This window comes from Pungitius pungitius, chromosome 1 (genome assembly GCF_949316345.1).
Source record: "Pungitius pungitius chromosome 1, fPunPun2.1, whole genome shotgun sequence".
Lineage (NCBI taxonomy): Eukaryota > Metazoa > Chordata > Actinopteri > Perciformes > Gasterosteidae > Pungitius > Pungitius pungitius.
Window position 1 is genome coordinate 12993247 of NC_084900.1, and position 15512 is coordinate 13008758.

Below are 15512 nucleotides of genomic sequence, written 5' to 3' on the forward strand. Positions count from 1 at the left end.
TGGATATGTGTATAGAAATCAATACTTAATACCTCAAACACAGACAAATAAACGTCATTCACTTTTTGTGATTTGCTTGAATCTATTTCATCTGTTTTATTTTTCAAGTTTAATGTCAATGTCAATGTCAATTTTATTTATAAAGCGCTTCACAACAAAGTGTAATAAGGTAGGCACAAAACAAAAGAAGGGCTACAGTTAAAATAAGTTAAGAAAATGCAGTAAAATAACATTTAAAAAATCACAGGGGCATAAAGGGAGACACTAGCCAAAGGCAAGTGAAAAGAGGTTGGTAGGGACTTAAAAACATCTAGAGACTGAGCTCAGAACAGATGTGGAGGGGGAGGCAGTTCCAGAGTCTTAGGGGCTGCCACTGAAAAGGCTCTTTCCCCCCTAGTTTTCAGCTTGGCCCTGGGTTCTACCAGCCGCATTTGGTCTGCTGACTGTAGTGCTCTGGAAGAGGAATGGTTGTGGAGAAGATCAAACAGGTAGATGGGGGCCAGACCATGAAGAGATTTGAAAGCAGTCAAGAGGAGTTTGAAATTGATGCGATAGCGGATGGGAAGCCAGTGGAGTGAAGCCAGAACTGGGGTGATATGTTGACGTTTTTCAGTGCTGGTGAGGAGTCGGGCGGCTGAGTTCTGAACCAACGTTAATGTTCACTTTTGTTCCTTTATTAATAAACTGATCAACAGTTGCACGAAATTTCCTGCCTCTTAATCTCTACACAGACACATTTAACATTTAAGGGGGTTATATTCTAATTATAATAACTATTATTATTATTTCTTATCATTCCCATATATAATTAGCGTAGAGGCCACACATCACTATTAATTATCACTATTAATATAATTATTATTGTTTTTGTAAAGGATGTAATTCCGTCTCCATCCAACAGGGACGCCGCAGTGGACTCCATCTCAGTCCCGCGGCTTTAATCCAGCGCACAGAAGAAGAAGACGAAGCCCATTCAGCGTAAAACAAAGACTTTAAACGCATTTTGTTGTGAATGAAACATGAGTGAAATGTAACCGGAGGTCTGCTGAGGATCAGGACCGTTTCTTCTTGTGCGTCTGAAGCAGCTGCAGCCTCCTCATGGTGAGTTTTCCTCGTGTAGTTCTTCACAGGCAGATGTTTCACTGATGGAGGACAATAACGGAGCATCTGGAGCCTCTGAACCCGCAGCATCACGCACATGACAGAGAATTTAAAGTCTGGTTTTGTCCTGGAACAAACGCACCGACTAACCACAAATTAACCTGGATTTAAGGACAGCGCCGAGGAACCTGGTTTTCTCTTTTGTTATGAAGCCACACGTGTGAAGCGCAGCAGAGTCCGACTGGTACAAAGGTCCGGCTTTCATGTAGACCTGTCTGATGTTAGTCCTGGTTTAGTAAGACCAGTGGTCTATAATACTGCTGGTCTTTCACGTAGACCTGTCTGATGTTGGTCCTGGTTTAGTAAGACCAGTGGTCTATAATACTGCTGGTCTTTCATGTAGACCTGTCTGATGTTGGTCCTGGTTTAGTAAGACCAGTGGTCTATAATACTGCTGGTCTTTCATGTAGACCTGAGGCGGTCTGGTTTAATCAGACAAGTGAGGTATTATGTATATACCTGTCTCATGTTAGTCCTGGTTTAAAGTAGATCTAGTCCAATGTTAGTCCTGGTTAAATAGACTATTGGTTTTTACTGTAGATCGGATTTGATTTTAGTCCTGGTTTAGTAAGACCAGTGGTCTATAATAATGGTGGTCTTTCACGTAGACCTGTCTGATGTTGGTTTAGTAAGACCAGTGGTCTATAATACTGGTGGTCTTTCATGTAGACCTGAGGTGGTCTGGTTTAATCAGACTAATGAGGTATTATGTATATACCTGTCTCATGTTAGTCCTGGTTTAAAGTAGATCTAGTCCAATGTTAGTCCTGGTTAAATAGACTATTGGTTTTTACTGTGGATCTGATTTGATTTTAGTCCTAGTTTATAATATATGGTATATATGGTCTATAATACTGGTCGTCTTTCATATAGACCTAGGTCAGGTGTGGTTTTCCTTTGATCTGCTCTCCTGTTTCTCTTTTTTCTCAGTCGGAGGAGGCTGCAGGACCTGAGCGAAGGCTGTACGAGGATGGCGGAGGAAGAGGTGGAGATGAAGGTGTTGGAGGGGGAAATGGAGGTGGAGGAGGAAGAGGAGGTGGAGCTGAAGATGTAGATGGAGGAGCAGGAGTTGGAATTAGAGGAAGTGCTGAGGAAGGAAAGGTTTCCATGAAGATCCCTAAAGGGCCACTTTATTGTGTCTGCAGGAAACCAGAAATCAACTGTTTCATGATGTAAACAACCTCCAGTTTATCAACATATGAGGCACCAGAGGACTTCAGAACATTGACACTAACTTGTCTGTCCCTCCACCTATCTGTCCACCTCTCTCCCTGTCTGAATGTCTGCCTACCTGTCCCTCTACCTATCTGTTTGCCTCTCTGCCTGTCTCTCTACCTGTCTCTGTCCCTTTCCCTGTCTGAATGTCTCCCTACCTATCTTCCTGTCCCTCTACATATCTGTCACTCTACCTGTCTGTCTCTCTCCGTCTGAATGTCTCTCCACCGGTCTGTCCGTCTCTGTCCTTTTCCCTGTCTGAATGTCTTCCTACCTGTCTGTCCCTCTACCTATCTGTCCGCCTCTCTGCCTGTCCCTTTACCTGTCTACCTGTATGTCTGTCCCTCTCCCTGTCTGAATGTCTCCCTACCTGTTTGTCCCTCTACTTGTCTGTCTGCCAGAGGCTGTGACTGTTGCACTGAGTGGTTTCATGGACGCTGTGTTGGAGTTTCAGAGAAGGCAGCTAAATCCATCAGAGTTTGGTTTTGTCCATTATGTCGAGGTCAGTGAACTAAATCATCTGTGTTAGCTGTTCGCTCTGTGTTAGCTTTGTGTTAGCTGTTAGCTCTGTGTTAGCTGTTCGGTATGTGTTAGCTATTCACTCTATATTAGCGGTTAGCTCTGTGTTAGCTTTGTGTTAGCTATTCACTCTATGTTAGCTGTGTTGGCTTTTAGCTGTCTGTTAGTTAGCTGTTAGCTGTATATATCCCTGTGTTAACTGTTAGCTGTATGATTTCCATTTGTTAGCTTTGTGTTAGCCTTTAGCTGCGTGTTAGTCTCATATTTTGTCCCCTGCAGACAAAGATGCATCTCTAGAGATTAAATACCGCCTGAAGAAGACCAAGGAGGAGAAAGAATTCGAGAGGGAGACGGGAGACGGGACATCAACTCCCAATGCCAGGATTGACAAGAGGCGGGGCTCACAGGTATCCTACTAGACCAACTAGGGCCGGTTCATACAGGTGTCTGAATGTCTCTCCACCTGTCTGTCCCTCTACCCGTCTGTCCCTCTCCCTGTCTGAATGTCTCCCTACCCGTCTGTTCCTCTCCTCTAGGGAAGGGTTCCATAGACCAGAGGGTCATTTAAATGGTTCCTATATTTTAAAGGTTCACCAAAGAAATAAGCAAAAGCTGCAAGCAGTAATGGTTAAAAAGGTGTAACGTTACAGCGGGTGAAATAAGTATTGAACAAGTCACCATTTTTCTCAGTAAATATATTTCCAAAGGAGCTTATTGACATGAAATTTTCACCAGATGTTAGTAACAACCAAGTAATGCATACATACAAAAACCAAACCAAAACAAAGAAGTTCAGAAATAAAGTTATGTGTAATAATGTGAAATGACAAAGAAAAGTATTTAACACGCTTACTGATATTTATGCAATACTTTGTAAATAGCTCCTTTGGAAATATATTTACTGAGAAAAATGGTGACGTGTTCAATACTTATTTCACCCGCTGTATACACTCACCGGCCACTTTATTAGGTACACCTGTCCAACTGCTCGTTAACACTTAATTTCTAAGCAGCCAATCACATGGCGGCAACTCAGTGCATTTAGGCATGTAGACATTGGCCGTTTCTCAATACCTAAGACGGCGAGAACGGACTCGCGTTCCCGCGAGAATAGACTCGGGAGACAGACTCGGGAGTCCTGACTCGCAGGTTCGGGAGAACGGAGAACGGACATTTCCGCAATTGGAACAGCAGCTGACTTGATGACGTCACCACGTCAGCTGGTCTTGCTAATACGTTTTTATTTTAGTTTTTGACTTAAATATTTTACTATTCAGTCAGAAAATTACATTACGTTACTTTAAAAAAGTAGTATTTATAAACTTCGACATAAAGTTGTGTTTATTTTCCTCTGTCGTTGTTGCCTGTTGCTGAGGTGAAATGTATTCTGGGATATTTGGCTCTCACAAGAACAGACGAGCCTGCTCCGATGCATGCCCGGTAAAATGGGCGGGGCGAGTCACATCCGGGTATTATGACCGTTCTCGGCCAGATGCGGACTTTAGAGTACTAAAGTACTCGGGCTGCGACTGATGACGTTTCACGAGTCCACAAGAACAAAAGTCCACACAAGAACGCATATTGAGAAAGGGCCAGAGTCAAGACAATCTCCTGCAGTTCAAACCGAGCATCAGTATGGGGAAGAAAGGTGATTTGAGTGACTTTGAACGTGGCATGATTGTTGGTGCCAGAAGGGCTGGTCTGAGTATTTCAGAAACTGCTAATCTACTGGGATTTTCACGCACAACCATCTCTAGGATTTACAGAGAATGGTCCGAAAAAGAAAAAACATCCAGTGAGCGGCAGTTCTGTGGGCGGAAATGCCTTGTTGATGCCAGAGGTCAGAGGAGAATGGCCAGACTGGTTCGAGCTGATAGAAGGGCAACAGTGACTCAAATAACCACCCGTTACAACCAAGGTGGGCATAAGAGCATCTCTGAACGCACAGTACGTCGAACTTTGAGGCAGATGGGCTACAGCAGCAGAAGACCACACCGGGTGCCACTCCTTTCAGCTAAGAACAGGAAACTGAGGCTACAATTTGCACAAGCTCATCGAAATTGGACAATAGAAGATTGGAAAAACGTTGCCTGGTCTGATGAGTCTCGATTTCTGCTGCGACATTCGGATGGTAGGGTCAGAATTTGGCGTCTACAACATGAAAGCATGGATCCATCCTGCCTTGTATCAACGGTTCAGGCTGGTGGTGGTGGTGTCATGGTGTGGGGAATATTTTCTTGGCACTCTTTGGGCCCCTTGGTACCAATTGAGCATCGTTGCAACGCCACAGCCTACCTGAGTATTGTTGCTGACCATGTCCATCCCTTTATGACCACAATGTACCCAACTTCTGATGGCTACTTTCAGCAGGATAATGCGCCATGTCATAAAGCTGGAATCATCTCAGACTGGTTTCTTGAACATGACAATGAGTTCGCTGTACTCAAATGGCCTCCACAATCACCAGATCTCAATCCAATAGAGCATCTTTGGGATGTGGTGGAACGGGAGATTCGCATCATGGATGTGCAGCCGACAAATCTGCGGCAACTGTGTGATGCCATCATGTCAATATGGACCAAACTCCCTGAGGAATGCTTCCAGCACCTTGTTGAATCTATGCCACGAAGAATTGAGGCAGTTCTAAAGGCAAAAGGGGGTCCAACCCGTTACTAGCATGGGGTACCTAATAAAGTGGCCGGTGAGTGTATATAAAAGCTGCATCATTCAGTAATAGTTTAAGGGTTGGTCCACATTTTAAAGCTGAAATGTCTGTAACTCAAAGTAGGAGGAAGCAGAACGTTTTTAAGTTCAACACATCAACATGGAGAATGAGGATCGACCCACCAACCTTCCGATCTGGGGTTGACCCATACAAAGTCATTGTAAAAACAATGACAATGAATATTGCTTAATATCTCAAAAACCATGCGAGATAGAAACAGGAAAAGTCACAGCATCCTTCCCCCAAAAGAGCTGAGTATCTTGATACCTGAACGGTTTCTGTAGCTGAAAGTATGAGTAAACAAAAAGTAGAGCGGTTCAGACAATAATAGTTATTAAATAGTTTGGGTTGTTATGTTTTAATGTGTTTTACAATCATCTCTCTGGTGTGATTGGTGTTTTCATGCCCGTATTTCAGATCAAGCGCTCGGCCCGGATGTGTGGGGAGTGTGACGCATGCCTGAGGACGGAGGACTGCGCCCTGTGCGACTTCTGCAAAGACATGAAGAAGTTCGGTGGTCCAAACAAGATCCGACAGAAGTGTCGTCAGCGACAGTGTGAGGTCCGGGCTCGGGTGAGTCTCAGGTTCATGAATATATTTAAATATATATGTATGCATATTTATATTTTAGATATATCAATCCCTTTTCATTGTCAAAACGCTCTTGTTCATGTTAGTTACCATGACAACATATCTTCACTCTGCCGTCCATCACATGGTACAACAGCATCACTCCTTCTGCTTTGTATTATCAAAAGAGGTGATGTGTTAACACATATTATATTATATATATTTTTACCAGGAGACAAACCGAGTCTTAATGAGATAAAGCATTATTCTGTGTGACGAGCAGGGGGGCGACTCCTCTGGTCCCATAGACGTCTATGAGGAAATGACTCTACTTCTGTGCAGTGACCAGCAGGGGGCGACTCCTCTGGTCCCATAGACGTCTATGAGGAAATGACTCTACTTCTGTGCAGTGACCAGCAGGGGGCGACTCCTCTGGTCCCATAGACGTCTATGAGGGAATGACTCTACTTCTGTGCAGTGACCAGCAGGGGGCGACTCCTCTGGTCCCATAGACGTCTATGAGGAAATGACTCTACTTCTGTGTAGTGACCAGCAGGGGGCGACTCCTCTGGTCCCATAGACGTCTATGAGGAAATGACTCTACTTCTGTGTAGTGACCAGCAGGGGGCGACTCCTCTGGTCCCATAGACGTCTATGAGGAAATGACTCTACTTCTGTGTAGTGACCAGCAGGGGGCGACTCCTCTGGTCCCATAGACGACTATGAGGAAATTACTCTACTTCTCTCTTGATTTATTCCCTCAGTAAACATTGTAAACATGAGTTTATGGTCTCAGTCTTTAGTTTCAAGCCTTCTTCAATACAGCATGATGTTTTTGATTGACAGGTCTCTACCATTTCTTTGTTCTGATTTTGTCCAAGTGATTAAGATCATAAACTTCATATAATTAATTTGATCATACAGATATTAAAGATGTTTTATGGATGATGAGTCATTATTCTGTCAACAACTTATTGTGGTGTAAGAATTCATTATTTATTGATCACTGAGTAGAAGATGCTACGAGTCAAAGAGGAGGAGATGAGTCGCAGCTGCGTCAGGGGGCGTGGCCTGACACAGACAGAGGCGGGGCATCAGACAGAGGAGGACGAGGAGGATGAGGATGAAGAGGTGGCCTTCAGCGAGAGCGAGTTGGAGCTCTACGAGCAGTACAAGGCCGCCGGATACAAAGACTTGGTCAGTACGTGTCCTACCAATCAGCTTTCTGTAGTGTGATGCGTCTTCCTGTTGGATAACAACTTTCTCCTGTTGAAATCAGACAAAACAGGTTGTGTTGATGTCAGCTGTCTGGTGGTGTAGTTTCTCTGGATGGAATGGCTCTGGTATCCGGCAGTAAAGAATCTTGAGTCCTCTTTGACCAGGATGTGTCCTTTATCTCTCAGATGAAGCAGACTTCATCCTACCTAATATGTTGTAAATCAACTTCCTGTCTCAAGTGATGCAGAGAGATTACTTAATGCGTTATTTTACTTCTAGACTCGATTTCAGCAGTTCTTTGTTATCAGGCTGCTCTTCTAAGTCTCTTAAACCTCTCCAGTTGATTCAGAATGCTGCAGCACCTGTACTAACAAGAACTAATAAAAGGGATCATATTACTCCTGTATAAGCTTCTCGTACTGCAGTGGTCCCAGCTGTAGTCCATTACAATTATTCAAATCAGGCGATGGCGTCATTTAGCGGCGCCGTTTATGCCTTTTTCACACCTTTAGGTTTGCAGGAATGCAGACACAGTCATCTCATTTAAGATGAAGCTTGATACCTTCCTCTTTGGTACCTTATGGTTAGGGCTGGCTCAAGTTAGTTTGGACCAGCCCTTAGCTAAGCTGCTCTAGGCTTAGACTGCTGGAGGACTTCGTAGGACACACAAGCTCCTCTCTCACTCTTTCTATAATGATTCACAATCTCAATGATGCACATCACTAATTCAGCTTCTTGCATAGAGTTTTTGTGTTTTCTCGCCTCACAGGTTTCTGTAGATCATGTTTATATCTGGACCCGATTCCTGCCATTACCCTGCTGACACCAGCTGATGCTACTATAATATAAATATCACATTACTTTTACTGTCATCATAAACCAACAATACCAACTTCACTTCCTTCCTGAAATGATTTCCCTCCCCATAGGCTTCTGTAGACGGTGGTTCTACCTGACGGTGGTTCTACCTGCAGTGGTTCTACCTGACGGTGGTTCTACCTGACGGTGGTTCTACCTGACGGTGGTTCTACCTGCAGTGGTCCGGCTTACTACTCTCAATAATTGAATCATTTCTGTCATATGAGGTGGAGGCATCTTTTACATTGTTCATCCTGTAGTCTGCCCATCTCGGGAGGCCGTTCTCACTAAGGTTTTTCCCCTTTCTTCTCCCTGTTGAAGTTTTTCAGCTTTTCCTGTGCCAATCTAAATGTTTCAGGACAGAGGATGTTGCATGTGTACAGACTGCAAGCACTCTGAGGCTAATTATTAAATAGTGATTTTGGGCTATACAGAATAAAATGAATTGAATTGTTGCAGGTGTGGCACACTGAGGAAGAGGATGAACAGTTGGACTCCCTGAGAAAGAAGGCGGTGAAGGTGAAACATGTCAAGCGGCCAGAGAAGAAGACTGAGAAGAAGGTGAGGACGGTTCAAACTCATGATGCTCGTCATGATGTGGACCATAAGGAGATTAGGATCACTGCCTTTTGTTTTCAGATATTTGAGCGTTTACCCTCATTACTTTACATTCCATCACATGTCATTTAGCTGATGCTTTTATCCAAAGCGACTTACAATAAGTGCATTTCAACCAAAGGAACAAAAAACAAGAAAGTGATATTTAAGGTTTGCAGTGGGTTTGTGAGGGAGGAACAAGCAGCTTGATGTTGGGATGGAGGTTTTGACCATGTCCTGGATGGAGACTGGACCCCATCCATTCACAGCATGCTACGCCACTGGTAACCAGTGAAGAGAGGAGGAGTGGAATAGTGTGGGAGAACTTAGGAAGGTTAAAGACCAGTGGAGCTGCTACATTCTGGATGAGCTGCAGAGGTGGAATGGAGCAGGGAGACCTGCCAGGAGAGTTACAATCGTCAAGGAGATGACAAGAGCTTGAATCAGTACCTGCACCCCTTTCTGTAGTTAGTTTTCCTTAGTTTTTGTCTAGTTTTTGTCGACAAAAACTAATTACATTTTAGTCTAGTTTTAGTCTCTTTTAATAGCCACATTAAACTCCTTTTCTTCCCTTCTCAGGCCCAGACCCCCTGTATTGTGTCTACAGCTGCATAATATTCTAGCTTACAGTACTTAAGTTGTCCATTAGATATCCCTCCTAGGATCGCTCTATAGCAGGGGGGGCAAACATTTTGACTCGTGGGCCACAATGGGTTCTAAAATTTAACAAAGCGGCCAAGAACAAATGGATGAAGTGTGTGTGTGAGCTGATATAAATGACATTTTAAAATCATTACATGAAAGGATTTAGCTTTTAACAAGTAACAAAGCATTGATTTGCAAGGCAAATTAACAAATTAACAATATTTTTTGTCATAGTTTTTGAAATTAACACTAAGTGAGAAGGGGTCGTATTCTCCTGATGTTGTAGAGCGTAGACCTACAAGATCGTGTTGTCGCTGTGATCTTGGGAGTCAAGTGTCACACTGAGGTTCTTATTAGTCAGAGTGGACATTAACACAGAGTTGCCAAAGCTAACAGTCAGGTCCTGGGTCGGAGAGTCTTTTCTGGGGAAGAGAAGTAGTTCAGTCTTGTCGGGGTTGATCTTCAGGAGGTGAGCAGACCGAGAGATGTCAGTCAGACAGGCAGAGATCCGTGTGAGGGAAGGAGAGAATTAGTTGGGTGTCATCAGCATAGCTGTGGTAGGCGAAACCATGTGAGCGAATAACTGAGCCGAGAGAGTTAGTGTAGATAGAGAAGAGGAGGGGACCCAGGACGGAGCCCTGAGGAACTCCAGTAGTAAGAGGACAAGGTCCCGACACAGATCCTCTCCAAGTTACCTGGTATGTGCGACCATCAAGGACGAGAGAAGGGAGAGAGCAGAGCCTGACACCAAGTTCCTGAATGGAGTATATAAGAATCTGGTGGTTTACTGTGTCAAATGCAGCAGAACGGTCCAGAAGAACGAGGACAGAGGAGAAAGAGGCAGTTCTAGCAGCATGGAGTTGCTCTGAGACAGCGAGGGTTAACTCTTGCCTCCTTCAGCACACCTGTTGGTGTGTAGTTATTCTTTCACCAACACACCTGTGCTACTCTACAGAAGTCTGTCTCTGGTCCTAAAGAGGAGGCGAAGCCTCGTCGTCACAAAGTCAAGCAGCGCCACAAGGAGCGCGTCCGTCACAGTGAACAAGGGGGAGAGGGCGGGACTAAGGAAGTAGGCGGAACTGTGCGCCAGTGTCTGGGACCAGGATGTGTCGTACCAATGAGGGCAAACTCAAAATACTGTTCTGACGACTGCGGCATGAAGCTTGCAGCCAAGTGAGTCATACGTCAATAACAACACACACAAGTGACAAAAACACAAAAGTCAACCACAAAAAAACAACAACACTATAAGTGAGTTTGTTTCCGCTCAGCCTTCTATTAAACCAATGTATGTCTCCCTGTCTGTCTGTCTGTCTGTCTCTCTGTCTGTCTCTCTGCTTCCCTGTTCTTTTGTCTGTCTGTCTTTGTCTCCCTGTCTTTCTCCTTGTCTCCCTGTCTGTTTCCCTGCCGGTGTCTCTGTGTCCCTGTCTGTCTCAGTCGTATCTATGAGATCCTCCCACAGAGGATCCAGCAGTGGCAGCAGAGTCCGTGCGTTGCCGAGGAAATGGGGCGAAGACAGTTGGAGCGAATCAGGAAGGAGCAGCAGGCGTCGAGGCTCCGCCTCACAATGATGGAGAAACGCTTCCACGAGCTTGAAGGCATCATCGCCAACGCCAAGCAGCAGCAGGTCCAACACCACGAGGAGGTGAGACAGGAGAGCAGACATACACTTTGCAGCTTTACTCATCACGTCTCTCTGTCTGTTTGATTCTCTTACTGTCTCCACCCTGTCTTCCTCCCTGTCCTACTACCCGTCTCTCACCCTATCTGCTTCCCTGTGTCCCTTCCTGTCTCTCTTCCTGTTGCTCTCCCTGTCTCCCCTCCCTCCAGGTGACTGACGGGGATGGAGAGGACACAGACCTCCAGGTCTTCTGTGTTTCCTGCAGTCACCCCGTCAATCCGAAGGTGGCGCTGAGACACATGGAGCGATGTTACGCTAAGGTCAGCTGGTTCCTGTTCATGGATGCAGCGCAGACATCCCATAATACCATCACATACATCTCATAATACCATCACATACATCCCATAATACACGCTGCGTCTATGTTTACAATCATCTGCGATGGTACAGTAAGCAGTTAATTTCTCAGATAGTGATGCAGTCTAATCACTATTTTCAATCTCTGTCTCTGTCTCTATATGTCTCTGTCTCTCTGGGTCTTGGTCTATCTAAATGTCTTTGTCTGCCCATCTGTCTCTCTGCATTCAACAGTATGAGAGTCAGACATCATTTGGCTCCATGTACCCAACACGAATTGAGGGGTAAGAACACTGGTCTGTCTGTCTGTATTATGGAGAGGGTACTGCTGTGGGACAAAGACCTGTCTGTCTCTCATTTGCCTGTCTGTGTTTCAGGGCGACCAGGTTGTTCTGTGACGTGTACAATCTTCAGAGTAAGACCTACTGTAAGCGGCTGCAAGTTCTCTGTCCTGAACACTCTAGAGATCCAAAGGTATGTCAGACAGGTAGAGAGACAGGCAATTAACATTTTATTCATATAGTGCTTTACAAACTACTCAAAACGCTTCACATGGTTAAAATGGACATAAAACAAAGACATCATATAAAAACACAGCATTAAAAGCAGATCTAAAATGGTGCGTTTTGAATAGTGTCTTAGAAGTTGACAGATCAGTGCAGCCTCTGATGAGTTCCAGGGAGCAGCGGTGGAGAAAGCTCCAGGTCCTCTGCTTGGTCCTGAGTGGGGTGGACAGGAGGGAGCGGGAGGGAGAGTGGTTCCGGAGCAGGTCGGTGAGGTGGGGGGGGGGGGGCGCTGGTTGTGAAGGGCTTTGTGAGGGAGGAGGAGGGTTTTAAAGTGGAGGTTCTGGAGGACGGGGGTGATGTGGTCACGGGAGCAGGTGTGAGTGAGCAGACGCGCGGCGGAGTTCTGGATGTTCTGGATGTACTGGAGTTTATTGAGGATTTTGGATGGGGAGCCGTAAAGAATGTGGTTGCAGTAATGAAGTCTGGAAGTGAGGAACGAGTGGATCAGAATGTGGGCAGTGGAGGAGGAGAGTGACGGACGGAGGCAAGCAACGCTTTTGAGATGGAGGAAGGGCGTCCTGGTGATGTTATTGACGTGACGTTCGAGGGTGAGGTGACTATCAAAGATGATGCCACGGATGTGAGGGGAGGGGGACAGAACAGAGTTTTCAATGTTGATGGGGAGGTTATGGGTGGTTTTGGTGAGGGATTTGGGGTCGATGATGATGATGAAGTCTGTTTTGTCACAGTTGAGTTTATGTGCATCCAGGATTTAATTTCACTGAGACAGTTGAGGGTGGAGATGGTAGCAGGGGTGATGGGTGTAATGTAAAGGGGACCAGGTAAAGGAGGGGAACCAGGTAAAGGATGAACAGGAGGGGACCAAGCACCGAGCCCCTGGGGGACACCTTGGGACCAAGGGGCAGCGGAGGAGGTGCAGTTGTTGATGTGGTCAGTGAGGTGAGATCTGAGCCAGGAGAGGGCAGCGCCGGTGATGTTAATGGTGGATCCAAGGCGGGAGAGGAGGATCGAGTGGTTAACGGTGTCGAGGGCGGCAGTGAGGTCGAGGGGGATGAGGATGTTGAGGTGGCCGGAGTCTGAAGAGAGGAGGAGATCATTGGTGACTTTCAGGAGGGCTGTTTCAGTGCTTTGTTGTGGGCAGAAACCAGATTGAAATGGTTTGTACAGGTTATTTGAAGGGAGGTGGTTTTTTAAGCTGTGAGGCGAAGCACGTTCCAGTATTTTTGACAGAAGAGGGAGATTGGAGATGGGCAGGAAATCAGACATGGCGTCAGGGGTGAGTCCAGGTTTCTTGAGAATGGGGGTCATTGCAGCCAGTTTGAGTATTTGGGGAACTGAAACGGGAGGGAGGAGTTGATGATGCCTATGAGGAGTGAGCTGATCGCTGGGAAACTGTCCAAAAGTGGATGGGATGGGGTTCAGAACACAGGTGGTGCTTGAGGAGCATACCAGGGGGCTGAGTTTTGTTTTAACAGGAGCCAGGTGGTGCAAACAGGAGCAGAGTCTGTTCTAATAGTTGGTGAGGTTTAAGGGGTTATCAGACGGTGGGGGAGGGGAGACAGTTTACTGGAGAGGGAGGGGTGGGGGGTGGGTGGGGTGGAGGTTTCAATGTCCATGCTAATTGCCAAGTGTTCAGAGATGTTGAGGTGGTATAAGCTGGACGAAGTAGCATCAACATCAAAAAATATAAACATATCAAATGTGTGGCTGTTTCCCTGTCTTTCTTCTGTCTGCCTCTCAGGTCCCAGCAGATGAGGTGTGTGGTTGTCCTCTGGTGAGAGACGTGTTCCAGCCGACTGGAGACTTCTGCCGTCTCTCAAAGAGAAAATGTAACAAGCATTATTGTTGGGAGAAGCTCCGGCGAGCCGAAGTGGACCTTGAGAGAGTCCGAGTGGTAAAGAGTTCTTCATTAGCAACCAGCTCACAGGAGGGACGAGTGTCCTATAGACCAGCGTCCCCAACCACCGCGCTGCAAACATGGAAGAAAAAAATGTTCCTTTTTTAAAAGAAATGACCGTCTCCCGATCACATGCGCTTGTCCCTCTGGACACGTTTCCTAACAGAATATTGTCCAACATGAAACTGGTCCGTGAGGCAAAAAAGGTTGGGGACCACTGCTATAGACAATCCTCCCTGTCCCTGTCTCCCCTTACATGTCTGTCTCTTTGACCCTGTGCCTCTCTCTCTTACCATTTGCTTGTCTCTCTCTCCCTCCGTTTCTTTTGCTCTCACCCTGTCTGCATGTCTGTCTCCTTCTTTGACTCTCTCTGTCTCTCTCCCCTTCTGTGTCTTAGTGGTATAAGCTGGACGAGCTGTTTGAGCAGGAGAGGAATCTGAGGACAGCGATGACGAACCGAGCCGGTTTATTGGCTCTGATGCTTCACCAGACCATCCAACACGACCCAATCACAACGGACCTGCGCTGTGCCAAGGACAGGTAGACCGGTAGATAGATGGACAGGTAGACAGGTAGATAGATGGACAGGTAGACAGGTAGATAGATGGACAGGTAGACAGGTAGATAGATGGACAGGTAGACAGGTAGATAGATGGACAGGTAGACAGGTAGATAGATGGACAGGTAGACAGGTAGATAGATGTATACAAACATACGCACAGGAAAGAGACGTAGACAAGTAGAGGGACAGAGTGAGACAGACAGGTGGAGAGACAGAATCCCTGGACGCATACAAAGTGTATTTGTACTTTAAATGTGTTTGAAAGTTTGTTATTTTGAAGTTCTGAAACTAAAACAGATCCTGGAACAGTAGGACATTGATGTTCTGGTTTTGGGGTCTTTGATGTGTTTACATCATATTGTGAATATTCAGGAAATATATCCATGTTTTTATACTGTTTTATTCCTGAAGTACTACATTCATCAGAGATCCAGTTGAAGCTGTTACTGATAAAACACTAGAATCAAGCGTTTAATATATTATTATGTACATCAATAATCAATAAGACAGAATGTTTGATGTTTATACAATGACCCTTTCTCAATAAGAACTCAATGTTGGCAAATTACTATAACAGTTACACATTAATCATTAAACAATACAAGAATAACACAAATTGAAAGTGTCTTTTTTATTATTTTTGACCTTTTATTGCAAAACATAATACAGTATAATAATGTCTATGTCTTCTGTATTGATTCATATGATGTTTATTAAATATTGAACACTTGTTTAATGATACATGTGTAGATAGTAAGAACTAAAACTTTTTTCTTTTATCTAATTTTATACCACAATGTCATTTTTTATTTTTTGCCCAAAATGTTTAATTAACATCTGATGTTTTAATTTGTTTCTTCTTTCTTTGTTGAACTTTTTTTTTGCTATTCATGCGGATTAAAGTGTTGATAAAAAAATTTAAACATTGTTTTAGTCCGGAACTACAAAACCACAGCAAAGTTACAGATGACTGGTTCTATGAGTCCTTTTATCTCATCAAGGTTCCTCACTGAGGATCACGAGTCCAATCATCTCAATGA

At 45.0% G+C, this 15512-nt stretch overlaps 1 protein-coding gene across 2 annotated transcripts; it reads left to right on the forward strand.

Moving 5' to 3' along the window:
* The first annotated feature begins 919 nt into the window (after positions 1-919).
* Positions 920-15287, forward strand: cxxc1a (CXXC finger protein 1a). 2 transcript variants are annotated; one of them, XR_009956173.1, is made up of 15 exons: positions 920-1101; positions 2092-2333; positions 2778-2878; positions 3175-3302; positions 6038-6193; positions 7205-7387; positions 8726-8827; positions 10464-10681; positions 10946-11153; positions 11339-11449; positions 11721-11770; positions 11864-11960; positions 13755-13907; positions 14308-14570; positions 14603-15287. XR_009956173.1 is itself a non-coding variant. In XM_037480754.2 (14 exons), exons 1-14 carry the CDS (start codon positions 1099-1101, stop codon positions 14452-14454), a joined length of 1899 nt encoding a protein of 632 aa, XP_037336651.2. In that variant the 5' UTR covers positions 920-1098; the 3' UTR covers positions 14455-15286. The 2 variants fall into 2 exon arrangements, 1 of the variants encoding a protein (XP_037336651.2); XM_037480754.2 differs by having other exon boundaries at positions 14308-15286.
* Positions 15288-15512: the final 225 nt, after the last annotated feature.